The following is a 27,803-nucleotide window of genomic DNA, read 5'->3' as shown; positions in this document are numbered from 1 at the left end:
CTGAAAAGTGCAGTGAAAAGAGACTCAGTCTTACTGTATGGCATTAATGTTAAGGTGTATTTGGTTTAAGTGACAACCACCACCAACACCACCTACCTTGGTTCAGCCATCACAAATGAGTCAATTCCATTCCTACAAAACACTTTTCGGTTCTTGTCCTCCAGCGTCCTTACTTCTGTCTCTCCACACTCACCTGAGAGGATGATCTACAGAAGAGAAGGAGGTTGAGAAAGGGGATAAGGAAAAGGAAAAAGAGGAGTTGGAGGAGAGTGTAAAGGATTACTGCAAGACTAAAAATAAAGGAAAAGTTATACTGAACTCTGTTAATCATTTGTTTAACATTTCATCTGCCTTAGGATTGTAATTGATTTTTTTCTAAAGAGATTCTGGCTAAGAGCAAGAAAAACAAAAAGATAGCAAAAAAAAATCCCATAGAAGAAACCAGTCCTAAAGCAGAGAATTGTCTTAAAAGAATATCCAGATTTATAAGGAAAAGTCTCTTGAAATCATGAATCTGTCTCTCACCTGCACTTTGGATTCACAGGAGGCATTCTTATCACTGCCAGTGTACACAACAATCTCATACAGGTAGCGGTCCTCCATGTTGTTGTCTGGCAGCGCTGTGGCTCCTCGCTTCAATCAACAAGACAATCCATGGAATATAACAGGTGCCAGTGAGGTTTATCAAACAATAAGACATCTATTTATCTGTATAAAAGGCTGGCAATCCCACACAGGATGGCCCAGGCAAGACACCACACATTCACACACATGTTATTCACACTATTATCCCCATCATTAAAAGATACTACTCTGCTAAATTCTTATTCGCCTTAAAGTAATCAAGTTTCTCCTTAAGAGTCCACAAATAAATGTAAGACAGTGCATGGAAACACCCTCCTTGAGAATGTAATGTAATAACTTGTGATACTTATAAATGCTACAGTCTATTACTCACACAAATGAGACTACTAAAGATTTTAATTGCATGTTTTGATTCCCTCTACACTTCTTAATATTTCAAAGCTTACTATGATCATACAAGCTGACACACACACACACACACATACACACCTTTTTCACATCTTGTTTGTCCTTTATTCTTGCCACTATCAGTAGACAAACAAACACAAACAGAGTGACTGCAAGGGTAACATAAATTGCAGTGTTGTCAAGGAAGCCAGCATTAGCAAAGATGAATTCAAAGCTGATTGAGTTTGGAGTTGGAAAGAAGCGGGAACCAAAGGCTGTGAGATGCGTCGACCGGCACATTGTTCTTTCATACGTTGCATTGACCACCTAAGGAGAAAGAGAAGTTAAGTAATGATGGTTTGGTGTGGAAATATTTTAATCCATATGTACTTATGTATTATAAGGGAATATTTCATTTGGATTCGTGAATCAGTCTTTATGAGAAAATGAAAGATAAACAAGTACACATTAAAATTAAAGTGGTGAGAGAAATTTCAAGGTAAAGAGGTAAAATATAACATGTATCCCCTGCTGCAGAAGATACATAAATACATACATAAAATATACATAAGGATCACAAAAGACGATAAAGAACGCACACTTCACCTCCAAATTTTCAGATGACCACATTAGAGATGAGTCATTGAAAAAATAGCACCCAGAAGTAAATATTCTCAATGAGTAATCTTCCATTTTCCGCCTGTAAAGGAGAAATACAGAGGAGGTTTAAAAACAAATACACAAATTGTAATATTTCTCAATGGCATCAGCACAGGACTACTTACTCCAGCATGTCATAGGTGAGGGCAGTGGTGTTTGCATGGAGTGCTGCTGCATCCACTCCTTCCTTCACTAATCCCATGGCCACAAAGAAACGCCCAGTGCGGCTTTTAATGATGTCACCAGTCAGAAGCAAATCATGAACACCTGATGAGAGTAAATATTCAGTTAGAAGGAAGCAATAAATAGCTCTTTAGATCATCATCAGTACTTCTACCCTTTTCTTTCAATTACTGTCAGATGAAGAAGCAGGACTTAGAGAATCAGCTTTCCACTATACAGCCAACACAGGAGACAGATAAACTAAGATGCTACACATACATGTTTTACTACAGCTTTTATTACTAAAAATTAGATATGCAAATGCTCTGGTAGGTGTAGCATGGTCTGGCAGCTCACTCTGGCAGACAAAAGCAGCATCCCATTGAACTCTTTTTATATACATATTTTGTTGCCCTTGGCCAACACCATCTTACATAAGAAAATAAATAAATAAAAAAAAAAATAAGGGAAGTTCCAAGAAGCCATCAGACCTACACATGACAAGTCCCTTTAAATACGAGTATAACCTTGTGTGTGCTTCCTACATTTACTTCAACAGGCAGGTCGAGGTGTGTCCCACCTTGCACGTACCCTTGTCATTGGTAGGGATGGCCGTCACCTGACTCAGTAGCTCAAAGCGTGCAGGTGTTGGCAAGTAATTGTAACCCAATAGCATCACTAGCCGGGATGCTTGGCTGCCATTAGCCGAGACCTGGCAACGAGGAAGCAAGAGGTTAAAAATATAAATATCTTAATAAGTAAATAAAGAAAGAAAATTACCAATGTTTATTCCATTAATGTTTTATTTATTTATTTATTTTTTATTTTTTTTACCAAAGGCAACCCTTGCTAGTTACAGAGAATGTTTTCTGAGGGTAGGAAAAAGCTGTTCCATCAGACCAACTTCAATGACTTCTACAACAGTAACTAATGAATGAAAAATAAATAAACCACAGTTTTATTTCACTCTGAGACTTATTTCACTTGTGATATATGCATAAGATTATGACTCACTTCAATGTTAACGGCTGCATTTTCATTTGTCACGTTAAAGGCATGGTAAACAAGGGGGTGGTGGCCCATCGTCTCAAGTGCCTTGTTTTCTGTCACCAGTATGGGTTCTGTGTATGAAAAAATGAAATGAAAAGTCCAGTCAGAGATCAAGATTCATATACATACTCGTAATTCCTTATTCTTACACTAGTGCTGTAAGACTGCCATCTATGAACTTTCACCCTTCACTAGTGCATTTCATAGTCACTCCAATCAAAACTTGAATAATTTTAGGGTATCTCATCTTGTCACTGGGAGAGGAACAATTTAGGTAGGTGATGGCCATGTGATTAGCTTCTGGAAGTGATCAGTAGTTCAAAGACCAGCTAATTCAAATTTTCAGATAGGTGGACATTATTTGGGGTTCTCTTCAAACACTGTGATCCCTGTTTTGCTGACAGAGAATAGGTGCAGGATGTAGATTAAGCAATTGTATGTCAATTTGCATGTTTAAAGAGGAATCTCAACCTGGTGGGATGGATTTAGCAAAAGAATAGAACACTAGATACAGACACAGTGAGACATCATAGCTCACCAGGCAGTTCCTTTGGGTTTCTTGGAATATCAATAAAGATTCCTTCCTTCACACTTGATGCATTCACCATTTGCCCTTCCAGGAACACATCAAGGCTGATGATCCGAGTGTTTGGGGAAAGCTTCTCTGAGGTGGGTACATAAGACTGTAGATACAGAAATAAGGATGTACATAAATTTATTTTTCCAGGTGAAGAAACAGATCAATGGAATACATTACCAATGGAAGTGATGTGACTCAGCAGTATGCATAAATTCAAAGATAAATTTGATAATTTGGATTTTAAAAAGTTGGAAAATTATCAGTTTGAACAATTCCTCTGATAATCTGCATAAAAAAAATAAGAGTGAATGAATGCACGGGAAAAGTGTAGGCTTATGGGAGTACACGAGGAGGGAAAAATGTAAGTTTACTTGATATGGTTTAAGTTAAAAGTAGTGTGAAAGTAGTGTACCTATGTTATGCCATTATGAACATGAAAAATATGACTCATCTCTTATGTGATTAAACACAAATACTAAGGCTGTGAGCCATGATGTAATGAGTTAAGTAACTATGATGTGACTATTTTAACAACAAGACCCACATGAGTGATGCCTGGCCACTCGATGGCTGTGATGGAGAAGCTCCTGTTGCAGCCTTCTAGGTTCTCAAAATTGGATGGACAGAACCCTGGAGGAAGCTTAGCAGTTCCACCTCCTTTGGCCATCTCCACCTTCATTCCGTCCAGCAACACAGCTTCTGACATTCTGCAATGCTCAATTCAATCAATAACTTCTATGATATTTCAAGTAAAATTCATTGTAAATAATACAGTAAAATATCACTGGAATGAAATGTAAGGCAAAAGCATTTGTTGTTTATTGTATTGCAATCAGAACAATTCTCAGGATTACTATTGGAAAAATTAAAGAGAAAATTGTTGATTTTGTTCAGATTGAATAACAAAGAATTAAACCAATATTAAAACAATAAACAGCACACTGTCCTATTCATTTAATCTATGTACACATATCCTCAAAAACTGAAATAACAAGAAATTCAAATCTAGCTTACAGCATTTTATCACCATATAAATAACACTTTTGCTAGTTTGCTGACAAATATCACACTATGTGGTTTTCATTTATCAGCTAATGTTAGTAAGCTTCAATTAAGATAATTTATGGGAGACACAATTAGGGAATATGTGTGCCCAAGATTTTCTACTTTCTCTCACCCCTATTCCGCATCCACCTCTAAAATGCAAGAGTCAACCAGTATTTTCAATCATTCACCCCCTTTTCTGGTAAACTCTGGAACTCCCTGATTGCTTCTGTATTTCTTACTTCCTATAACTTGAACTCTTCCAAGATGGAGGTCTCAAGATACTTATCCTCCAATACTGGATGATCCTTTTTTTTGACCTTTCATTAGACTGGCACTTCAATGAGCTTTTTATTTATTTTTTTCATTTTTATTTTTTATTTTTTTTTATTTTTTGCCATGGGATGATGCTCCTCTTATAAAAAATAAATAAATTTCCACCACCATCCCATCACCTACTTTGCCACTCTCATAGAAGCACCATTAGGAGATTGAGCCACCACTGTCTCCCCATCCACAGTGCGATCCCTTACTTCTTGAACCAGTGTTGCCAATATATTCATCATTTGGTTAACCTGTGAGAGAAAAGGTAACATGTATTAGAAGCCAATAGTAAGTAGCAGACTGAAGTGAAAGGAGCATGAAATATACAGCAATGTATGTGTGTAGAAAAAGGTATATATGAATAGGGTTACAGGAAAAAAATACTTGAAGCTCAGAATACAAAAAGGTGTCGGAGGCTGCAGAAGAAAGGGTAATATGTATTACAAATCAAGAATGAGTAAACATGGCAATGTGAAACAGGAACAGAAGAGAGAATATATGAATGGGGAAAAGGAAAAAAATACTCATAAATCAGAATACAGATGGGGAAAAATATAGTTACGCATAAATGTGAAAAGGAAGTAATGTAGGTAGAAATACAGATATGGGAATAATTAAGTATGAGAGAATATTGTATAGAAACCAGAAAAGAAAATTATCCTAGGGAGAAGATAAATAAAGAAAGAGAAAAGAGAAAAAAGAAAACGGAGGAGGGAGCAAACTTAAAAGAATGGGAACAAATGAGAGGAAATTATATTCAGTACCTTCTCTTTAAAGGAAATGTTACAGGACTGTATCATGACAAAAAAAAAATAAATAAATAAAAAAATAAAGACAAAAGAACCAAAATATGTACTAAAAGATATTCAGTGTGTGATAAAAATTACAAATATATTTCTCTCAACAAACCTGTTCTTTTGCTCTGTTGATTGTAGTGTCAATAACATTCTTTTGTCGCATTACAGTTGGACTAATTGGAATTTCAAGATTCACTGCAAAAAAAAAAAAAAAAAAACGGTTACAAGCACAAATGAAAAGTATCATTAACAAATCTTACAGAGAGTCACATATCTTAGCTGAGGGATTGTGAAACCTTTGGGTACTTAGAAGCCTGAAGTGCCTCTGATAAATATGATGCCTCCTGCATAAAAAGGACATGATACTGAATGACTAGTTTCTACCTCTGATCAGCTTTTAATAGGAACTGCTTAACATGGACAAATTTTACAGAGAAATGTCAGATATCTATGCTGAGGGATTGTGGTACCTTTGAGTACTTAGAAGCCAAAAAAGCCTCTAATACATATGGTGCCTCCTATGTAAAAGGCCATGATACTAAGTGACTACAGTTTCTACCTCTTATCAGCTCTTAAGGGGAACTGCCTGACATGGGACAGTTTAGTAAAATCGCAGGAAACAGATGCACGTGCAGACACACACACACACACACACACACACACACACACACACACACACACACACACAAACACACTACACACACACACTACATAGATAAAGATATGATGAGAAAGATAATTACCACTATGATTAGACCAAAGCTGAAATATGCTGAATCAGTGTGATCTCCCCATAAAAAGAAACAAGTAAAAAACTAGAAAAGATACAAAGGATGGCAACGAAGATGGTTCCAGAACTGGAAGAATTAACATACGAAGACAATTTAAAGGAAATGAACCTGCCAACATTGGAACAAAGAAGAGAAAGGGGAGACTTAATACTGATTTACAAATTGTGGAATAGAGTGGAAGAAACTGATAATGAGAAATTACTGCTAAGAGAAGTAGAAAATACCAGATACACACAAGGACACAGCAGAAAACTAAGAAAAGGAAGATGCTTGAGTAACGTAAAGAAATATAATTTCCCACAGAGAAATATAGAAGTATGGAACAAACTAAGTGAGGATGCAGTATCAGCAATGAGTGTGCTCAATTTCAAAGAAAACTGAACAAGTGTAGATATGGAGATGGGACCACAAAAGCTTAGCTCAGGCCCTGTAAATTACAACTAGGTAAATACAACTAGGTAAATACAACACACACATACTTACCATCATCACCAATATCAACCTCATAGTCCCAGTTCTCTGCTGCTTCCACATCTGTTGGTGGAGCATTGGTGACGTTTTCCCCATCAATGATCCTTCTCACACCCTGTTAAGGGAAAATGGAGCAATAGTGGAAGAATTTACATTAGATTATTAGAAGTACCCGAGAATCTAAACCTGCAATATGGAGAGAGAGAGAGAGAGAGAGAGAGAGAGAGAGAGAGAGAGAGAGAGAGAGAGAGAGAGAGAGAGAGAGAGAGAGAGAGAGAGAGAGAGAGAGAGAGAGAGAGAGAGAGAGAGAGAGAGAGAGAGAGAGAGAGAGAGAGAGAGAGAGAGATTTTGCCTGAGCTACCTCACTCATTACAGTTTTTTCAATCATAAGTTAAACTCCTCAAGTGGTGGGTATCACTTGCCAGTTCTAGATGTGAGTAAGACTTACACTCATGATGGAACTCATGGCACTGAGGGATGATGTGAGGAGAGGCACTAGGTCTTGTGGGGAAGGCACCTCAACATTTTCCAGGCTGTCCGTCATAGTCTGTTGGGCCACAGTGGAGGAACAAAGGTAAGAAAAAGATTCCAGTGAATCAAGAAGAGTCCCTTTCTATTAACTGTATCCTGAGACTTAAAACTAAAATAAAATTTCACTCAAGACACCTTTAATATTTTTTTTGTTTCTTATACTTATTCTATATTACCATTATTCTTCTCTTCTTTGTCTTTCCCTATGCCATTCATTTCTCTCACTCTTTTCTTCCCTCTAAACAGATGTCTCCTATTCATCAGGCTCTATATTTCTTTTATGTTTCTTTCTCATTCCCCAAATTCCAGAACCATCAGAAAATTATTTACCTTACTTTCTTCACCTTTATTATCCCATATCTTTTATTTTACAGTCTACATTATCACCTCTGCTGTTGTTCTTTTTTCCTTTTTGTTTAAGCATCTCTTTTGTCATCATCTGTCCCCTCTCCCACTCCCTCTCCATCAGTTTTCAAGTTCCAGACCTTCATCCTCAAAGAGGTCATGGCTTTATGTGCCTCCCTCCCTTCCTACCACATAAATCTTCACCTCCAATAGGTCTATGGATTCACATGTTTGCCATCCTCACCTTCAACAAAGTCATAGTAGCATCTCTGGCTTCCATATCCACAGTTTTTGCTGCTTGTTCTGCCTGGTCAATTCCTGAGTGGAAACATTACACATTTAGTGGCAAACTTTATAAAAGGTTATTTAATGTTACTATGATTGGGGTGTTTACGATGTCAAATATGCACTGTGATAAGTATATAAAGATGACTGTTACATTCAACTCTCCTGACAGGCTTGCCTGAAATCAATTGATCATGTTTATTATAAGAAACAAACATGCTCCAAATATGTCCTGTACTTTGGAATTATTGTTGCATGTTCTGTACACAAATGAATGTATGTAATGCTTTCACTTTTCAAAACTTCATTAAACCTTATTAAAAATTATTTCCCTACAGTGCTGATATTATGTCCATTTTGAAGTATTACAGAAACACTGAGAAGTTAATTTGAAGGTCAGATAAATTGGCCATGTGAGACTGTTATCAGGAAATGAACCTTTGACAAGACACTGAGAGTAGCATGTGAGTTCAACATGTTACCAGTTAAGCCAAGATGATCACTAAAGCCCAAATAGATTTTGATTGGCCTTGACTATCCCACATGTCTGGAGGGTTCCACTCATACCGCTTTTCTAGACAGGGTGGAATCAAAAGCTTTTCGTCTCATCAACTCTCCTCTAACTGACTGTCTTCAGCCTCTCTCTCATTGCCACAATGTTGCATGTCTAGCTTTCTTCTACTGTTATTTTAATGCTAACTGCTCTTCTGATCTTGCTAACTGTATGCCTCCCCTCCTCCTATGGCCTCAATGCACAAGACTTTCTTTTTTCTCTCACCTCTATTCTGTCCACCTCTCTAATGCAAGAGTTAACCAGTATTCTCAGTCATTCATCCCTTTCTCTGGTAAACTCTGGAACTCCCAGTCTGCTTCTGTATTTCCACTTACTAAGACTTGAATTCCTTCAAGAGAAGACACATATCCTTCAATTTTTGACTACCACTTTGGACCCTTTTCTAGGACTGGTATCTCAGTGGGCTTTTTTCTTTTTTTATTACTGGATTTTTGTTGTCCTTGGCCAGTGTCCCTCCTACATAAAAAAAGTAAACATTCAAATCCCAATCTTCATATGACTCAGGTGGGTAGCAAACCATGAACTGACACTCAACATTTGCTCATTCACTCACCAGCCACAGCTGTCCTCATCACACCAGCCATCACATTAAGCTGAGCCAAGCTTCCCCCATTCATTGTGTTGATAGCTGCTTTTAATGATTCTGTGTTCATCTGAAAAAAAGCAAAATGGTACATTCTATAAAATGTTATGTGAGGACTTAACCTTTTAGTATCAGGGTGTGTATATGAAGTATAACATGAGTTCCCGTGGATATTGCTAGAGGTGAAAGTACAGGTTATTCTATGTCAAAAACATATCATGCACATTATGTAGTTTGAGACTTTGTTTAGCTGTGGTGTGAAATTCAAGTGTGGGTGGATGACAGACACAATGGCTCAGCCAGCTGGGTATCCATGGCAGAGTATGTTGACATGCATGTCTGTTGGCAAATTGTGAATTATTCAGTTATGATTGCTACAAGTTTTGGAGCTTTACAATATCCCATAACAAGAGGAATGGTATTAATGGACAGGTGATTAACCGATAAACATTACACAAGGACTGTATGGTTGTAATTAAAGATTAATAAAATAATACGTTATATGGCACCATGACTGCCCAGGCTGGAATTGGGGGAGAAGCGAGGCTAGGAACAAATCAGCTGATTGCCAGTCGGTCACACTCAGTTTCTTGCTGAGATAGTGGCAATGAATATGTTTAGACTGCATTGCATAAGTTTGACAGAAAAAACTGCTGGCAATGCCACACACAGTAATGTCGAATAGACAGACAGGGCATTTCTCCACCATGATTGCCCACCTGGCCTGGCCGTTGTGAATGAGCTGCCTGCCCACACTTGAATTTCATACAACAGCTAAACAAAGTCTCAAAAAGCATATGTGCATAGAACATCTTCCACTTAGAATAATCTGTACTTTCACCTCCAGCAATATCCTCAGAAACTCATGTTACCCCATGTGTGTATGTGCATGTATTTCTTGATGTTGCTCAAACATCCACTCTTTTTTTATTTTCTTCTCATGCCCCCTTGCCCATCTCCTTCTCTCCTCCATCTGTGGTACCAAGTCATTTCTGTCTATTCTTTCTATATTGTTTACTAATTTGTACATTGTTATAAGGTCTCCTCTTTCTCTTCTCTCTTCTAGTGTTGGTAATCCCATCTCTTCAAGTCTTTCTTCATAGCTTAAGTCTTTCAGTTCTGGCACCATCTTTGCTTCTATCCTCTGTATTCTTTTCAGTTTCCATATATCATTTTTCTATGTGGAGCCCAAGCTACTGCTGTATATTTCAATTTAGGTTGTATCATGCTTGCTATAGTTTTCTTCATCATCTCTTTCTCTAAATAGTTAAACTCCACCCTAATATTTGTTAACATGCTGTATGCAGAGCCAAATATTCCATTTATGTGCCTTTAAGGTGATAATGTATCCTGGATCATTACTCCCAAGGCTTTTTCTTCATTACTTTTTGTTATTATTTCTCCACCCATTTTGTAATTCCATGAAGGTCTCTTTCTACTTTTCCTGTTTCCAACACGTGGCATTTTCTGGCATTAAATTTTAGTTTCTATTTCTGGCTCCATGCATGTATCTTGTCAATATCCTTTTGTAATTCCTTGCAGTCATTTTCATCCTTTATTTTCATAATTTTTGTATCATCAGCAAAAAGGTTTATATAACTATTTAGATCCTCTGTCATATCATTTACATATATTTGAAACATAATAGGTGCCAACACAAATCCTTGCAGTACCCCACTTGTAACCGTGGCAACTTGAATTAGTGTCGCTGATTACTTTTCTCATTTCCCTCTCTTGTAAATAATCATCCATCCATCTCAATGTTGCTCCCTTTAGTCCTCCTTCATCCTCTAACTTCCACTTAAGACTTTTGTGGGGAACTTTATTAAATACTTTTTCAAGATCCAGGTATACTACATCAACCCATCTGTCACTCTCTTGCACTCCGTCCATTACTCTCATATAAAAGCTCAGTAGATTTGTGACACAGGATCTCCCTTTCCTGAATCCAAATTGCTTTTCTGTAATTATCTTTTCTTCTTCTGAATATTGCACCCATCTATCTTTAATTGCCATTTCACTAAACTTGCTTACAATACTTGTTAATGACACTGGTCTGTAACTTAATGGTTCCATTTTATTCTCTGCCTTGTATAATGGAACTATGTTAATTCTTTTCCATTCCCATGGTACTTTTCCTTCTTTCAACAAGCCGTTGATTATATCTGATTTGGGTTCTTTCATTTGTTCTCTGCATTCTTTTAATATCCATCCATTTACTTGATCTGGTCACATAACTTTTCTAACATCCAGCTTTTCCAGCAGTTTCTTTATATCTTGTCTCTTTACTTGTATTGCCTGTATTCCCTCATTCTGTGATACCACTTCTGGTGCCACAAAATCAGTTTCCTTTGTAAACACAGACTGAAAACTCTCATTCATTAGTTTACTCATCTCCTCAGCAGTTTTATAAATTCTTCCTTCCCTTTTTAACTTATCTATTCCATCCTTATGTTTCATTTTCCCATTTATGAATCTGTAGAAAGGTGTGTGTGTGTGTGTGTGTGTGTATGTATTTACCTAGCTATATTTACCTAGTTATGGTTTACAGGAGTGGAGTAATCTCATAGTATCCCGTCTCTATATCTATCCAGTTTGGACTTAAAAGCATGGACAGTTACAGCACTGACAACATCTTCACTGAGTTCATTCCACTTGTTCACACTTCTGTGAGGAAAACTATACTTCTTGATGTCTCTTCTACAGTTAATTTTCTTCAGCTTCTTACTGTGTCCCCTTGTACTCTGTGTGTCTAGTTATAAAACATTCTTTGTCCACATTTTCCATACCATTTATCATTCTATGGATGTTTATCAAATCCCCTCTCTCTCTCTCCTATTTTCAAGGGTAGGAATTTCCAACATTTTTAATCTCTCTCTTCACAGGTCAACTTACCCAACTCCAGAACCATCTTAGTGACTGCTCTTAGTACTCTTTCTAATTTTATAATATTCCTCTTTATATGAGGAGACCACACCACTGCCACATATTCCAATCTTGGTCTTATCATGGAAATCAACAACTTTTTTATCATTCCCTCATCTAAATATGAGAATGCCATTCTTATTATTTTTAACAAATTCATTGTCTCTCCAGTAATTTTATCAATTTGTCTGTCCAGAGTCAAATTTTCAGTAACTGTTACTTCCAAATCACTTCCTCTTTTGATTTCTGTAACTTCACACCATCCATCTCATAATGATATTGTATTCTTTTCTTACTCTTACCAAACTCCATTACTTTACATTTACTTAAATAGAATTCCAGTTACCAAGATTTACTCTATCTATTTATCTTATTTAAATCATCTTGCAATACCATACAGTCGTTTACCTTTTCTACCCTTCTCATCAGCTTAGCATCATCTGCAAATATGTTCATATAACTGTTTATTTCTTCATTTATGTCATTTACATATATTACAAACATTATTGGTCCCAACACTGACCCCTGTGGGACACCACTAGTTACTTTCAGCCAAGATAAATTCTGTCTGGTCTTGTATTACAATTTTCATCTCTCTATCATCCAGATAATCCTCCATCCACTCCAGTAGTCTTCCTCCAATTTTTCCATAATTTTTTATCTTCCATAGGAATCTTCGGTGTTGTACTTTGTCAAACGCTTTCTTGAAGTCTAAATAGACACCACACCATCCACCCATCCATCTCTCTCCTGCACAATATCGATTACCCTTGAATAAAAGGACAATAAGTTCATGGAGCATGATCTTCCCCTCCTAAATCCAAATTGACAATTTTATCAAAACTTTATCTTTTTCCAAGTGTTTCATCCATCTTTCCTGTATTGTTCTTTCACATATTTTTTTCTACAACACTAGTCAAGGACACCAGTCTATAATTTAATGGGTTTTCCTTATTTCCTCCTTTGAATACTGGTGTAATATTTGCTCTCTTCCAATCTTTTGGTACTCTTCCCTGTGATAGTGTGTGTGTTTGTGTGTGTGTGTGTGTGTGTGTGTGTGTGTGTGTGTGTGTGTGTGTGTGTGTGTGTGTGTGTGTGTGTGTGTGTGTGTGTGTGTGTGTGCATTACATTCACACTTCTGATATACACTAGTGATATTGTGAGATGACATGATATCGCAATACTTCCACAAGAAATGGTGAGATTAATATACTTCTCAAAACTAAAACACCCACCTTCTATAATGCACTTGATGGGCAGGCACCAAGAAAGTTTTACATAACAACTACAGCTCTCAGTTCTTCCCATTCAAGTGTTTGAGTAGTGAATAAATCAAGTAGATATGGTGAAACTTGAAGAATCTCATGAATGGTTCCTCATCCAATGGGATATATATACATTTTCAGTCAGCCTTACCTCATCCAACCTTCATACAAAGTCATCTTATCCTCACCTTGGCCACATCCTTTAGCCTGTCTTCCATCTCATCAGCTGTAAGATTGCTTAAGGCATTCATATCAAGGTTGAGCCATGGAGCATGTTCCCTCACTGAGGCCTGAGCCTTCAGCAGCATTCCTATAGTGAACTGGTCTCCAACAGCAGTCAGATACTCAATCCTTTCTGCAGTATTGAAGGCTTCCACTTCATCCTGGGATGGTAGTGTTGCCTGAGAAAGGAAAGTCCATTAATTGCTTATCAAAATATGGGAGGATATGTTTGCTTTGTTTGGAAGAAATGATGGGCAGTTAGGTATTTCTAATGCACCTTAGTGAAGTGTGCATATATGCAACTCAAAGAAGTTATTACTGCTAAAAATGTAAATCTTATTTTGTGGGGCCCCATTCTGCAGCAACAAAATCACAACTAGGAATGCTAGCCCAAGTTTTCTTGCAGCAATTTAGCAGACCATTGGTTGATATATATATATATATATATATATATATATATATATATATATATATATATATATATATATATATATATATATATATATATATATATATATATATATATATATATATATATATATATATATATATATATATATATATATATATATATATATATAATTTTCTTCTCATATAAAGCATATGATGTACAGACTTTCAACCTTTTATAGAGAATACTCACTTCAGCTTCTCCCACAGTCACCTCTGCATAGGTACCAAACTTGTCCCATATCTCACAGAAGATTGTAAACTTTCCTATGGGCAGGATGAGGTTGGCATTAGGACTAGTGGAAGCCACAATGGTTTCCTTCAGAGGGTCCCCAATAGTTTCCACATACACTGGTGAGATGAAGGAAAGAAAAAAATAATGCTGTCATGCAAGCTTCATGATTTTTGTGAGTTTTGCCTTGCATGCACATCCTTTCATTGAAAACTAACAAATAACTATTCCAAAAATGTGACCAAACCATGAGGATAAGGGGATGCACAGGTCAATCAGTCCTTTTTCAGTTATACACAGAGAGTGGAAGTTAGCAATTCTGAATATTTTTTTTTTTCATGTTTACAAATATGAAGATACAAACACATGTGCAAACAGGATATTATACATACATGTTCATAAATTCATGATCGTTTGTATACACCACAAAATATAGTAGTAGTAGTAGTAGTCTTATTGACCACAGTTACATAATTTGTTTCATAATGCATGCTTAAGACCTTGAAATTTACAGAATATAAACATATAAAATGACACTGGTAGAAAATTATTGTAGTCCAAAAATTATTTCAAACATACACTTGAATGTAGAAAATGCCTTAATAGAAAAAGAAAATTTAAGATACATCTACTACTAAATACACAGAAGACTAATAAACAATATAAAACATCTATGACACAAAGCACATAACTACCATACATGAAATTCATAAAAATATAAAACCTACAAAGGCATCTAGAACACACAGGATGCATGGAACACATAGAACATATCAAAAGACATACACAAACACAATCTCATATCTGTATCTTGTCCTATTGCTCCGATCCCTCCTCAGGATCCCCCTAAGCAGAGGTGCCTCTGGCATTTTGCCTCTGCTAATTGGGGGACCTGAGGAGGTGTTATGCTGATTTTCCTTGGAATGACTACTGCTTTCATGTCAGAGACCTGTCTCTGTGTGTTGAGTGCATAACAGGGGTGATAGTGTCTAGCATGGAGGCATATATTCCTCACTCTTTTTCTAGGCCTAAACCTTCCAAACCTTGGTTTAACACAGCCTGTTCTTGTGCTATACATGATAGAGAGGTGGCCTATAAAGGGTACTTGAGTTTTCCATCACCTGAATCTCATGTGCTTTATATTTTTGCCTGGAATCATGCCAAGTCTGTTCTCCACCTAGCCAAAAACTCCTACATTAATAGGAAGTGTCAAAATCTTTCAAAATCTAATTCCCTTCTTGACTTCTGGTACCTAGCCAAAAACATCTCAAATAACTTTGCTTCTTCATCTTTCCTTTCTTTATTTCAACCTGATGGCAACACTGTTATCTCATCTATTTCCAGAGTCAAACTCTTCACTCAAACCTTTGCTAAAAACTCTACTTTGGATGATTCAGAGCTTGTTCCTCCCTCTCCTCTACCCTCTGACTATTTCATGCTGCCTATTAAGATCCTTTGCAGTGATGTTTTCCATGCCCTCGCTGGCCTAAACTCTCAAAAGGTTTATGGACCTGATGGGGTCCCTCCTATTGTTATCCAAAACTACACCTCTGTGCTTGCACCTTGCCTAGTCAATCTCTTTCAACTCTGTCTATCAACACTTTTCCTTTGTGCAAGAAGTATGCCTACATTCAGCCTGTTCCTAAAAATAGATGACCATTCTAATCCCTCAAACTACCATCCCATTGCTTTAATTTCCTGCCTATCTAAAGTTTTTAAATCTATCCTCAACATTAAGATTCTTAAATATCTATCACTTCACAACCTTCTATCTGACCACCAGTATGGGTTCTGTTAAGGCTGCTTTACTGATGATCTTCTGGTTTTCCTTACTGAGTCTTGGTCATCCTCTTTTAGAGATTTTGGTGAAACTTTTGCTGTTGACTTAGACAAATCAAAAGCTTTTGATAGGGTTTGGCACAAAGCTTTGATTTCCAAACTACCCTCCTCTGGTTTCTATCCTTCTCTCTGTAACTTCATCTCAAGTTCCCTTACTTACCATTCTATTGGTATTGTGGTAGACAGTCACTGTTCTCCTAAATCTATTAACAGTGGTGTTCCTCAGGGTTCCGTCCTGTTACCCACTCTCTTCCTATTATTCATCAATGATCTTCTAAAGTCTAAACCAAACTTCTTGTCCTATCCACTCCTATGCTAGTGATACCACCCTGCACTTTTCCATGTCTTTTTATAGATGTCCAACCCTTCAGTAAGTAAACAGTTTATGCAGGGAAGCCACAGAATGCCTGAATTCTGATCTTTCTGAAATTTTTGATTGGGGCAGAGCAAACTTAGTATTGTTCAATGCCTCAAAACTCAATTCCTCCATCTATCAGCTCAACACAACCTTCCAGACAATTATCCCCTCTTCTTCAATGATACTCAACTCTCGCCCTCTTCTATATTGAACATCCTCAGTCTGTCCTTTACTTATAGTCTAAACTGGGAACTTCACATCTCATCTCTAGCTGAAATAGTTTCTGTGAAGTTAGACGTTCTGAGTTGTCTCTGCCAGTTTTTCTCACTCCTCCAGATGGTAACTCTGTACAGGGGCTTCATCCATCCATGTATGGAGTATGCTTCACATGTATGGGGGGCTTCCACTCATACTGCTCTTTTAGACAAGGTGGAATCAAAAGCTTTTCATCTTATCAACTCCCCTCCTCTAACTGACTGTGTTTAGCTTCTTTCTCATCACCACAATTTTGCATTTCTTATTATCTTCTACCACTACTTTCATGCTAACTGCTCTTCTAATCTTGCTAACTATGTGCCTCCCCTCCTCCCACAGCCTTGCTGCACAAGACCTTCTTTTTCTCATCCCTATTCTGTCCACTTCTCTAATGCAAGAGTTAACCAGTATTCTTAGTCATTCATTCATTTCTCTGGTAAACTCTGAAATCCCTGCCTGCTTCTGTATTTCCTCCTTCCTATGACTTAAACTCTTCCAAGAGGGAAGTTTCTAGACACTTATTCTTCAATTTTCAACAATTCTCTTGACATCTTTTCTGGGGCTGGGATTTTTTTATTCACTTTTTTGTTTCCCTTGGCCAGTGACCCTCTTACATAAAAAAAATAAATAAATAAACACCAATACATGAAATATACACACACACACACACACACACACACAAAGGGGGAAATAAAATGGAACCATTAAATTATAAACTGGTGTCACTAACACTAACACAAAGCTTGTAAGCAAGCTTTGTTGAATAGTAATTAAAGACAGGTGGGTGGAATATCTAGAAGATGAAAAGATAATTACAGAAAAGCAACTTGGATTTGGGAAAGAAAGATCCTGTGTTACAAATCTACTGAGCTTCCATACGAGAGTAACAGATGGAATGCAAAAGAGGAACAGATGGGTTGATGCAGTATACCTGGATCTCAAAAAAGCATTTGATAAAGTTCCCCACAAAAGCCTTATGTGGAAGCTAGAGAATGGAGGAGGACTAAAGGGAGCAACATTGAGATGAATAGATGATTATTTACAAGGGAAGGAAATAAGAGCAGTAATCAGAGATATTAAATCAAATTGACAAGTGACAAGTGGGGTACTGCAAGGATCTGTGTTGGCACCTATTATGTTTCAAATATATGTAAACGATATGACAGAGGATCTAAACAGATGTATAAACCTGTTTGCTGATGATGTAAAAAATAATGAAAATAATAAAAGATGAAAATGACTGCAAGGAGTTACAAAAGGATATTGGCAAGATACATGCATGGAGACAAAGATCAAAACTAGAATTTAATGCCATAAAATGCCATGTGTTGGAAATAGGAAAAAGTAAAAAGAGACCTTTGTGAAAGTACAAAATGGGAGGAGAAATAATAATGAAAAGTAACAAAGAAAAGATTTGGCAGTAATGATTCAGGACACAATACCACCTGAAAGGCACATAAACAAAATATACGGCTCTACATATAGCTTATTAACAAACATTAGGATAGTGTTTAACTATTTAAAGAAATGATGGAGAAAATTATAATAAGCATGATATGGCCTAAACTGGAATACACAGCAGTAGTTTGGGCTCCACATGGAAAAAAAGATATACAGAAACTGGAAAGAATGCAGAGGATAGTAACAAAGATGGTACCAGAATTGAAAGACTTAAGTTATGAAGAAAGACTTGAAGAGATGGGATTACCAACACTACAAGAGAGAAGAGAAAGAAGAGAAATGTACAAATTAGTAATCAATATAGAAAGAATAGACAGAAATGATTTGGTACCACAGATGGAGGAGGGAGAGAGACAGACAAGGGGGCATGGGAAGAAAATAAAGAAGAGTGGATGTTCAAGCAACATCAAGAAGTACAGCTTCCTGTAGGGAACTACTGAAATCTGGAATGATTTGAAGGATGTGGTTGCAGCAAATAGTGTACACATATTTAAAGAGAAACTGGATAAATATGGTTACGGAGATAGGACAAAATGAGCTTTGGCTCATCCCCTGTATAATAGAACTAAGTAAATACAACTGGTTAAACACACACACACACACACACACACACACACACACTGCATAGTGTAGTGGTTAGCATGCTTGCCTCACAACCAAGAAGGCCTGGGTTCAAATCCCAGGAGCTGCGAGACAAATGGGCAAGCCTTTTAATGCGTACCAGCAAATAGGTATGGGATATAACCTGAGGGGTTGTGACCTCGGTGTCCTGGTGTATGGTATGTAAGTGCTCTCAGTCCTACCCAAAGATCGGTCACTATGAGCTCTGAGCTCTTTCCATAGGGGAATGGCTGGCTGGATGACCAGCAGATGACCATAGGTGAATCACACACACACACACACACACACACACACACACACACTAACTAATAATAACACACATCCACACAACATGTCCATACTGATATGATGAGGGCAGTGGTACTCACTGAAGAAAACATACTGGTCCACTCCTGCCTCTTCGGGGTCTGCCCAACCAGTGCAGGCAAATACAAAATTGTCAATGAGAGCTCGTCCAACAGATAATTTCACATCACAACTCCCTCCTGACGGGGGCTTGTTGAGGACCAGCGTCATGACATACTCCCCTGAGGCATGAGAAAACACAAAACAGGCATCTCCATTACCATTCAGCACCATCACTTTGGATGTGTATTTTGAACCCTCCCCAAAATAAATACAAAGAGAGACATGTGCTCCATGTAGAATTATGGAAAACGAGAGAAGATATTTGTTCACATTCAATTAGTTTCTATAAGCACCATTCCTGTGATGCCAATTATAAGAAAATATATACATAACAAACTACTCTAAACTTAGAAAAGGAGGTTCTTGGGACCATAAATTCTGTGTAAATAAACCTAAGTTTCTAATAATTTTGTGCTTTTTATACCATGTACCACACAACCCATCCTACTCATGCATGGATATCCATCTTCTCACCTTTAGTTCCTGATGGTGTGGTTACTGTGAGGGTCACTTTAAACTTCTCAATACCTGGATTCAGCCTGAAGAGTTCACTGCCAATTGCAATGTCTTTTGAATTTTTCCCAGTTGGAAGCACTGCAAAAAGGCATCATAAGAAATTTCTTCTTAATGTAAGTGTGAAGAAAAATCTATTGTCTGACCATGACTGTTCCTTCATAGTGGACAGTAAACTAACAAAGAGGCTGCATAATCTTGCAGCTTGTTGAGGAGCCTTGTCAAGTGGCTAAAGTTGCCACATGCATGGAATTCGTCTTGAAGAATGACAAACGTGTGGAAATTTCTACTGCATCACACACGATATCAATGTGTTTCTGTTGTGACTTGTATGTAAGCTGTAAAGTCATATGAAGGGGTAATTAAGGTTAATCTAGTATGAACTAAGTATTAGTTATTGAAATAGATAAAATTAGAAGTAGAAGTGAACAGAATGCGCATTTCTTTTGTTGTTTGACATGGCTAGGAGGCAACGAGCCTCACTGCTTAGCTCAGTTGCCTGTCCAGAGCTGCCACCAGACTACAGTCCTGTTAAGATGCATTCTCATTACTCTAACAGTTTTCCTTAGTTAAATTTGCTAAGTTGGCAAAAACTTAGAAGTCAGAAGCATTGGGTAAGACAAGAGAACTGTCTTAGCTACAAATGCGCAGCCAACCAGCTGGTTTGAAACACCAGCGACCACCCCTCAGGCCGTCTCCATAACTTCCAGCTACATGGTCCACAGCTAAGTTATCATTTATTCATAATTATACTTAGTGATGATTTCTGTAAATATGTGTTAGCCGGGAGGCAATTTGGTGAGTGAAACCCCTAAATAGTTCCCACATCTTAAATATTTCTGGTGCCCCAAGTGAGGAAGTTAGGGTCTCTTGAGAAAACTGAAGATTCAAGAAGCTTCTATCAGATGCTTCATATTGTACTATTTGGGCATAGCAATATACCCGAAGCCATCCCACAAATTCACAGATGTAAAATTAGGACTTTTTGCCATCTTGGACCCAGAGCTGGTGCCTTTGACCACAATCAAAGATTAAATCAGGTGCTAGAATAGCCTCACGAATTAACCATATTGTTCCTGGAGAGCAATGATATAAACCAAGAAATGAATCCCAGGAACATAATGGAATGCATTAAAGGCATAACCTGACAAATAGAAAGCCACTGTCCTCTGAGGTTGCTAGAAAACAGATAGAACCTAGAAATATCACAGAACTGAGGCCAAGGGTGGGTGAACCAAAGTATATATGACCAGATAACCAAGTCCATCAACAGAACATTGAGAAAGGACCTTAAGAATCACTTCATAAGCTTTGGTTCCCCTTTCTATAAGAGGCATCTGGTGAGGGATGGTGTGCACTGGAACCATACAGGTAGGGGACATGTGAGACATCATTTTATTTATGATTATATTTAGTGATGCTTTCTATGATTATGTGTTAGCCAAGAGAAAATTGGGTGAGTGAAACCCCAAATAGATCCCACAGCATTTTTTTTTCTTTTTTTGTGAAGAACACCAATTAAGGGCAAAAATAGAAAAAAGTAAACAAGTCTCCTGATGGTACTGGTCCCAAAATTACAGTGAGATCTATTTATCTATATACCAGGCTGAGAATCTCACATAGGATGGCCCACACAGGATAAAAATAAAAGTAAAATATGAAAATAACAATAACAAAGATTGCTAGAGTAACAATGATGATGATGATGATGATGATGATGATGATGATGATGATGATGATGATGATGATGATGATGATGATGATTGAGTTATGCTATGTTTGAAATCAGCATCTTCCTTTCCTCTTACCTGGCTGGCAGTTTTCAGTGCAGGTCGACTCTTCCACAACTGGCTGATCCTCAATAGTGGTGATGGACCAAGAATATTCCATGTCATTGTGGCAATAGTCTGAGCAGAGGGTCTGTAAGGCTACCCGGGCTGAGGGGTTCACCAAGAGGCCAGAGAAAGTTGGCCTGCAGGTTTTCTCATCAGCACACCTGTAGGCATCAAGAGGTATAAGGCTAGCATGTAGAGCTTCCCTTAACTGATATACACCAGGAATACTACATTACCATAGTTTTCTGATCCTGTCTGAATTAAGGAAAAAACATAATCTGTAATGCACACTTATGTATCTGGCTCTCACATACCTGCAATCCTTCCCTCAGTTATTACCCATATATTGTTTACATGCATATAAACTCACTGCCTAGCTCCTAGCTATACCCTAGGCTGTAGTTGCTGTAATCATTCTGCAGCATGAGAAAAGACACACAAGCAAAAATGACAGGCCCAAACTCACTTTATCTCTATGGAAGGAGGAGGATTTTGTAGGACATCAACACACACTCGAGACACAGCAAAGCGTGTGTCTTTCTCTATCAACACTTCAATTTCATAAGTTGCATCAGCATGAGTGAAGGAAGAGGTGTCAAGGTTCAGGAAGCCAATCATGTAATCAAGTGAGCCTGTGCAAGGTAAGGAATGTGAGCAGCCTTGCCTCATAAGTTTTCCATGTCTCACATCTAAAACACTTTTCAAAACTCATGACAATAACATCCTAAATGATACAAAGAGAAACTGATTCATGAATCCCAATGAAACTAAATTAAGGAGATTGCTGTCTTCAGTAAATTACATATAATTTGTAAATTTCATCTGATCCTCAAGAATTTTATTCTAGATTAAAATAGTTATAAAACTATAATGGCTTTTATCTTCAGATAATAAATCAGCAGTTAAAAACAGATTCAATGGTGTTTGTCTAAACATATATATCAAGATGTTTGATATCATTATATGATGGTCTTGGAGAAAGTTATGAAATTTGTTGATCATTACTCCTCTTATTTTCCTATTCAAATTACTTTGTTGTCTTTATCACATGAATGTGAGAGACTGAAGTATAGAAATTAAACTTGTCCTGACATGATTACCAGGTCCCTGGCCAAAACAGCCTCCTCCTGCTTGGCCTGCCACAGAAAGTGGCTCAGGAATGAGCTGAGTGTTGTACACCTGGGGAAGACCTTCAACTGAGGGGTGCTCAGGATCAGTGAGAGTACGGCAGAACCACGTGTAGGTGAAGTTCTGGACACAAGAAGGAAGAAAGACAGAGTAAAATGTGAGGAAAAGAAAACTTAATGAAGTAAAGTAGAACATTTTTCTCTGTCTCTACAGTTCTTACCAAGTTATGTATTAACACCAAGACCTGTTTTCTTTATTCCTTTCCTCAGGTAAATCTCATTATTCTCCTTGATCTGTCTAAGCACAGTGAAATGAGGCACCTTGGACTCACAACATACCTTGTCATCTGGCCAGTCTGGGTCCAGTGAGTACTGATGAGGGTCCAGTACAAGGGAAGTGCCATACCCTCGGCTCACCTTGGACATGCCACCCTTAATGATCACCGCTTGTAGTGGTGTCTTTATTACCTGATTGGAAAAAAAAACATTATTGCTGAGCCTCCTTCCCTTTGTATGAGACTCTTTGTTTATCCACATCATACTGCAACCACTCCAAATACAAAGATAGAGAAAAAATGGAAGCTTCAGTATGTTTTTTTTTTTTTTTTTATGTAGGAGGGACACTGGCCAAGGGCAACAAAAATCCAATAAAAAAAAAAGTCCACCGAGATGCCAGTACCAGAAAAGGGTCCAAAGCGGTAGTCAAAATTTGAAAGATAAGTGTCTTGAAACCTCCCTCTTGAAGGAATTCAAGTCATAGGAAGATGGAAATACAGAATCAGGCAGGGAGTTCCAGAGTTTACCAGAGAAAGAGATGAATGATTGAGAATACTGGTGTACATACAGTCATGTAAGTAGAGGCAGTTCTGAAAAGGGGGAAGACTTTGGATGCAAGGAGCTGGAGTTTGTAAGTGAAGAGGTAAGTCCCATAATCAAGGAAATTGGCGGGAACAGCAAGTTCTGAGTAGTTCCACGAGGGTATGAATCCTTCAACTATGACATCTTCCACTGGGATTCCTCCATCTCCCTCCACTTTTGTTATGGTCCATGATTTTCTGGGGAATTGCATAAAAGAAATAAACAGGAGCAACTCTCAAATATAGATGTTTATCAGATAACTGTCATAAATAGTTTGATAGATAGATATCTAGATATATGGTCAATTAATCAATTAGTTACTAGTACAGTGGAACCTCAGTTCTTGAACTTAATTTGTTCCTGAATGCCATTTGAAATCCAAAATTTTAAAAACCAAAACTATTTTCCCCATAGGAATCAATGTAAAATGGATTAATCCATTCCCAGACACCAGCCTACATTGCCTTAGTGGTTTATGACATGCTCCCACAGCCAAGATGGCTGCTTCACAACATCTCAATCTCACAAATTATTTATACAGAAAGGATGTAATTAATGAGCTTAGTATGACAAAACTCATCAGAAGATACTGTTTAGAGAAGTGGTTCTCAACCTGGGGGGCAAGAATTTAGGTGGGCTGTTACAAATTATAGATTTCTAAATAATGTTAGGAATCTGAATAAAAAAAAAATTGCATCACAATGTCCTGACAAACAATGTCAGCCTTCCCACTGATGTGTGATAAAATATGGAGAGGTTAACAACTGAACTTTTTCCCAACCACATTCAAGTTTGCTTGAGTCCACTAGTCTTTTGTAGTCTAGTGATGTAAGTTAAGCATATCACAGAAATATGTCAAATATAAAATAATAATGACTGTCAACTTTGTAATAAAGCAAAGGTGTTCTCATCAACATTTATCTATTTATTTATTTATTTTTTTTATTTATTTATTTATTTATTTTTTTTTTTGTCAGGGTGGGATTTGGGAAAATGAAGGGAAGCCACACAAATGCTGAGAATTCATGAAGGGGGGAATGGGAGAAAAAGGTTGAGAATCACTGGTGTAGACTGATCTAGTGAGGGAAGCCTTACAGAGGGACACAGAGAGGAGCAACCAAATTACCACCAAAATGAAGGTGATCATAACATTTAGACATCTTGCTGCTGGAAAAAGCTACTGAAAAAATGCACTTGTGCAGTAGTGATGGCATTGGGGGTCATCGAGAGAACCACAGGTGGCTTGGGATTAGTCCTGAACGCTGAAAACTGTTTGTTTACATCGAGGCTTTTCAGTGGGATCACATTTACTTTGTTTCAAAGATTGAATTACTGTCTTACACTCTGTGTCTCTCCTCCAAATATATAAAAATGAAGTAGATATTTATAGAAACTATAAATTAATAATAAACAGCAGCTTTTGCCATGTCTTTTAATATTTGAAATCAAGTAACTTTGTTCTAGAACAAAATTATGGTACCACAACCAAAAGCAATAATGAGTTCAAAATTTTGTTCAAAAACCAAATTGTTCAAAAAGAGAGGCATTTGGTAACCACTGTATATAACTATGGTAAATGATAATTTTTTTTCTTTCTGACACACTCACTTGGTAGCCACAGTTCCATTACATTCAACAGTAGCACCTGCCGTCACTCTGAATGGCCTGGAACGCATAACAATTGGGGCTTCCAAGGGGGAGGACACACCATTGGGCAGCCACACCACAGGAGCATTGCAGGGCAGGTAGGCTACAACCACTGGCAGCCGCTGTCTCAGAGTAATGAGCAGGTCCTCCACCACCACTGATACATTATACAAGGACTCATTCCTGTGGAATGAAAGGAGAGGTTATCTGATCTGCCACTTTTGTGTTGAACAAATCTGAAAGGAAATAAAAGTTCAGGAGTGGATAAAAAAGTGATGTCAGAATATGAGAAATAAAGATGCATTTTTGGTGATGAGAGAGAGAGAGAGAGAGGAGAGGAGAGAGAGGAGGAGAGAGAGGGAGAGGAGAGGAGAGAGAGAGAGAGAGAGAGAGAGAGAGAGAGAGAGAGAGGAGAGAGAGAGAGAGAGGAGAGAGAGAGAGAGAGAGAGAGAGAGAGAGAGAGAGAGAGAGAGGAGAGAGAGGAGAGAGAGAGAGAGAGAGAGAGAGACGGGGGGGGGGGGGGGGGGAGCCACAATGCTACATTATGACAGGAGAATGATGACTCATAAATGCCCAACACAGCTGCGTTTCTTTCTTCCTACAATTTCCTGGCAAGTATGATACTCAAGTATAGGAAATGGAATCTTCTCTCTCAACTTTAGTTTCAATATTTACATTTGCAAGACACAAGACAAAAACACCAACAAGAATCTCCCTCAATTTCATGCTTACCCATAGACATGTGTTATGTTGAAGGGGTTAGTGAGTGGACCGTCTCGATAGGCCGCTGTAGGGGTACTTGGACTGGCAGAGTGGGGCTGTGCCATACACCTCTTCAGGCAACCCATCGTTGAAGTCAATGATGAGGCAGGTGATGGGATGGAACACCTCCAGGGACACACTGAACACTTTGGTCTGATTCTGTTATACAAGTTTGAGTCCATATTAGTAAGCTGTTATATTTTTCTAAGCATTTCTTCTGACTATACCACTTTTATGAATATTCTTATAAAAAGGTGTGTGTGTGTGTGTGTGTGTGTGTGTGTGTGTGTGTGTGTGTGTGTGTGTGTGTGTGTGTGTGTGTGTGTGTGTGTGTGTGTGTGCGTGTGTGTGCATCTACCTAATTATAGTACACGGCCTAAGCTACACACATGAATGAAGGAAGACTAAAGGGAGCACAGTAGTCCAACACTAATTCAAGTTGCAGCGAAGTGACAAGTGGGGTACTGCAAGGATCTGTGTTGAAACCTATTATGTTTCAAATATATGTAAATGATATGACAGAGGATCTAAATAGATATATATAAATCTTTTTACTGGTGATGCAAAAATAATGAAAATAATAAAGGATGAAAATGACTGCAAGAAATTACAAAAGGATATTGACAAGATACAAGCATGGAGCCAAAGATGAAAACTAAAATTTAATGCCAGAAAATACCAAGTGTTGGAAATAGGAAAAAGTAAAAAGAGACCTTCATGAAATTACAAAATGGGAAGAGAAATAATAATGAAAAGTAATCAAGAAAAAGATTTGGAGGTAATAATCCAGGACACACAACCGCCTGAAAGCACATAAACAGAACATTCAGCTCTACATACAGCTTGTTAACAAACATTAGGGTGGCATTTAACTATTTAGATAAAGAAATGATGAACAAGATTATAATAAGCATGATATGACCTAAACTGGAATATGCAGCAGTAGTTTGGGCTCCACATAGAAAAAAAAAGATATACGGAAACTGGAAAGAATACAGAGGATAGTAACAAAGATGGTACCAGAATTGAAAGACTTCAGCTATGAAGAAATACTTGAAGAGATGGGATTACCAACACTACAAGAGAGAAGAGAGAGAGGAGACCTGATAACAATATACAAATGAGTAAATAATATAGAAAGGAACAGACAGAAATGATTTGGTATCACGGAGGAGGGTGAGAGACACACGAGGGGGCACAGGAAGAAAATAAAGAAGAGTGGATGTTTGAGTGACATCAAGAAATACAGCTTCCCTTATCAAACAACTGAAATCTAGAATGATCTGAAGGAAGAGGCAGTTGTGGCAAACAGTGTACAAATGTTTAAAGAGAAACTGGATAAATATGGTTATGGAGAGAGGACAAAATGAGCTTAGGCTCATGTCCGGTACAATACAACTAAGTAAATACATCAGGCCATCTCCATACCTATATTCATCCAGTCTTTCCTTTAACTGATCCACACTTTCTTCATCCTTTCATCCATTTCAAAATGTGTGTGTCATTCAACTACGGTCATCTACTGGTCATCCAGCTACCCATTCCCCCAGCAGAAAAAACTCAGAACTCATACTGAGACCACTCACACATCACACACTGAGACAGCAAGGTCTCAATGTTACAATCCCATACCTACTTGCTGCTAGGAGAACAAAGGCTACGCATTAAGAGGCTCACCACGCCCAGGACTAAACCTGGGTCTTCTCAGCTGTGAGATGAGTGTGTGTGTGTGTGTGTGTGTGTGTGTGTGTGTGTGTGTGTGTGTGTGTGTGTGTGTGTGGTGTGTGTGTGTGTGTGTGTGTGTGTGTGTGTGTGTGTGTGTGTGTGTGTGTGTGGTGTGTGTGTGTGTGTGTGTG

At 37.8% G+C, this 27,803-nt stretch overlaps 1 protein-coding gene across 2 annotated transcripts in view; it reads right to left on the bottom strand.

Moving 5' to 3' along the window:
• LOC135114259 (polycystin-1-like protein 2) overlaps nucleotides 1–27,803 on the bottom strand; it is a 39,793-nt gene that overhangs the window by 11,671 nt on the left and 319 nt on the right. Inside the window, exons 2-27 of one of the 2 annotated variants that reach the window (XM_064030104.1) lie at nucleotides 25,918–26,106; nucleotides 25,147–25,368; nucleotides 23,525–23,735; nucleotides 23,020–23,148; nucleotides 22,654–22,804; nucleotides 22,020–22,185; nucleotides 21,527–21,714; nucleotides 19,680–19,799; nucleotides 19,166–19,324; nucleotides 14,225–14,382; nucleotides 13,548–13,760; nucleotides 9,140–9,239; nucleotides 7,972–8,045; nucleotides 7,300–7,398; nucleotides 6,864–6,966; nucleotides 5,702–5,784; nucleotides 4,928–5,043; nucleotides 3,969–4,131; nucleotides 3,383–3,527; nucleotides 2,809–2,915; nucleotides 2,386–2,506; nucleotides 1,758–1,899; nucleotides 1,579–1,672; nucleotides 1,075–1,299; nucleotides 526–633; nucleotides 97–206 (exon numbers count right to left, since the gene is read on the bottom strand). In XM_064030104.1, the coding sequence (XP_063886174.1) occupies nucleotides 97–206; nucleotides 526–633; nucleotides 1,075–1,299; nucleotides 1,579–1,672; nucleotides 1,758–1,899; nucleotides 2,386–2,506; nucleotides 2,809–2,915; nucleotides 3,383–3,527; nucleotides 3,969–4,131; nucleotides 4,928–5,043; nucleotides 5,702–5,784; nucleotides 6,864–6,966; nucleotides 7,300–7,398; nucleotides 7,972–8,045; nucleotides 9,140–9,239; nucleotides 13,548–13,760; nucleotides 14,225–14,382; nucleotides 19,166–19,324; nucleotides 19,680–19,799; nucleotides 21,527–21,714; nucleotides 22,020–22,185; nucleotides 22,654–22,804; nucleotides 23,020–23,148; nucleotides 23,525–23,735; nucleotides 25,147–25,368; nucleotides 25,918–26,033 (3,623 nt within the window). In that variant the 5' untranslated portion in view covers nucleotides 26,034–26,106. Of the gene's footprint in view, nucleotides 1–96; nucleotides 207–525; nucleotides 634–1,074; nucleotides 1,300–1,578; nucleotides 1,673–1,757; nucleotides 1,900–2,385; nucleotides 2,507–2,808; nucleotides 2,916–3,382; nucleotides 3,528–3,968; nucleotides 4,132–4,927; nucleotides 5,044–5,701; nucleotides 5,785–6,863; nucleotides 6,967–7,299; nucleotides 7,399–7,971; nucleotides 8,046–9,139; nucleotides 9,240–13,547; nucleotides 13,761–14,224; nucleotides 14,383–19,165; nucleotides 19,325–19,679; nucleotides 19,800–21,526; nucleotides 21,715–22,019; nucleotides 22,186–22,653; nucleotides 22,805–23,019; nucleotides 23,149–23,524; nucleotides 23,736–25,146; nucleotides 25,369–25,917; nucleotides 26,107–27,803 lie in introns of those variants that run through there. The other variant, XM_064030105.1, reaches the window with a different exon arrangement.

This window comes from Scylla paramamosain, chromosome 27, assembly GCF_035594125.1.
Source record: "Scylla paramamosain isolate STU-SP2022 chromosome 27, ASM3559412v1, whole genome shotgun sequence".
Lineage (NCBI taxonomy): Eukaryota > Metazoa > Arthropoda > Malacostraca > Decapoda > Portunidae > Scylla > Scylla paramamosain.
Note: the sequence above shows the minus strand (reverse complement) of the source record. Positions and strands in the feature narration are given on the sequence as shown.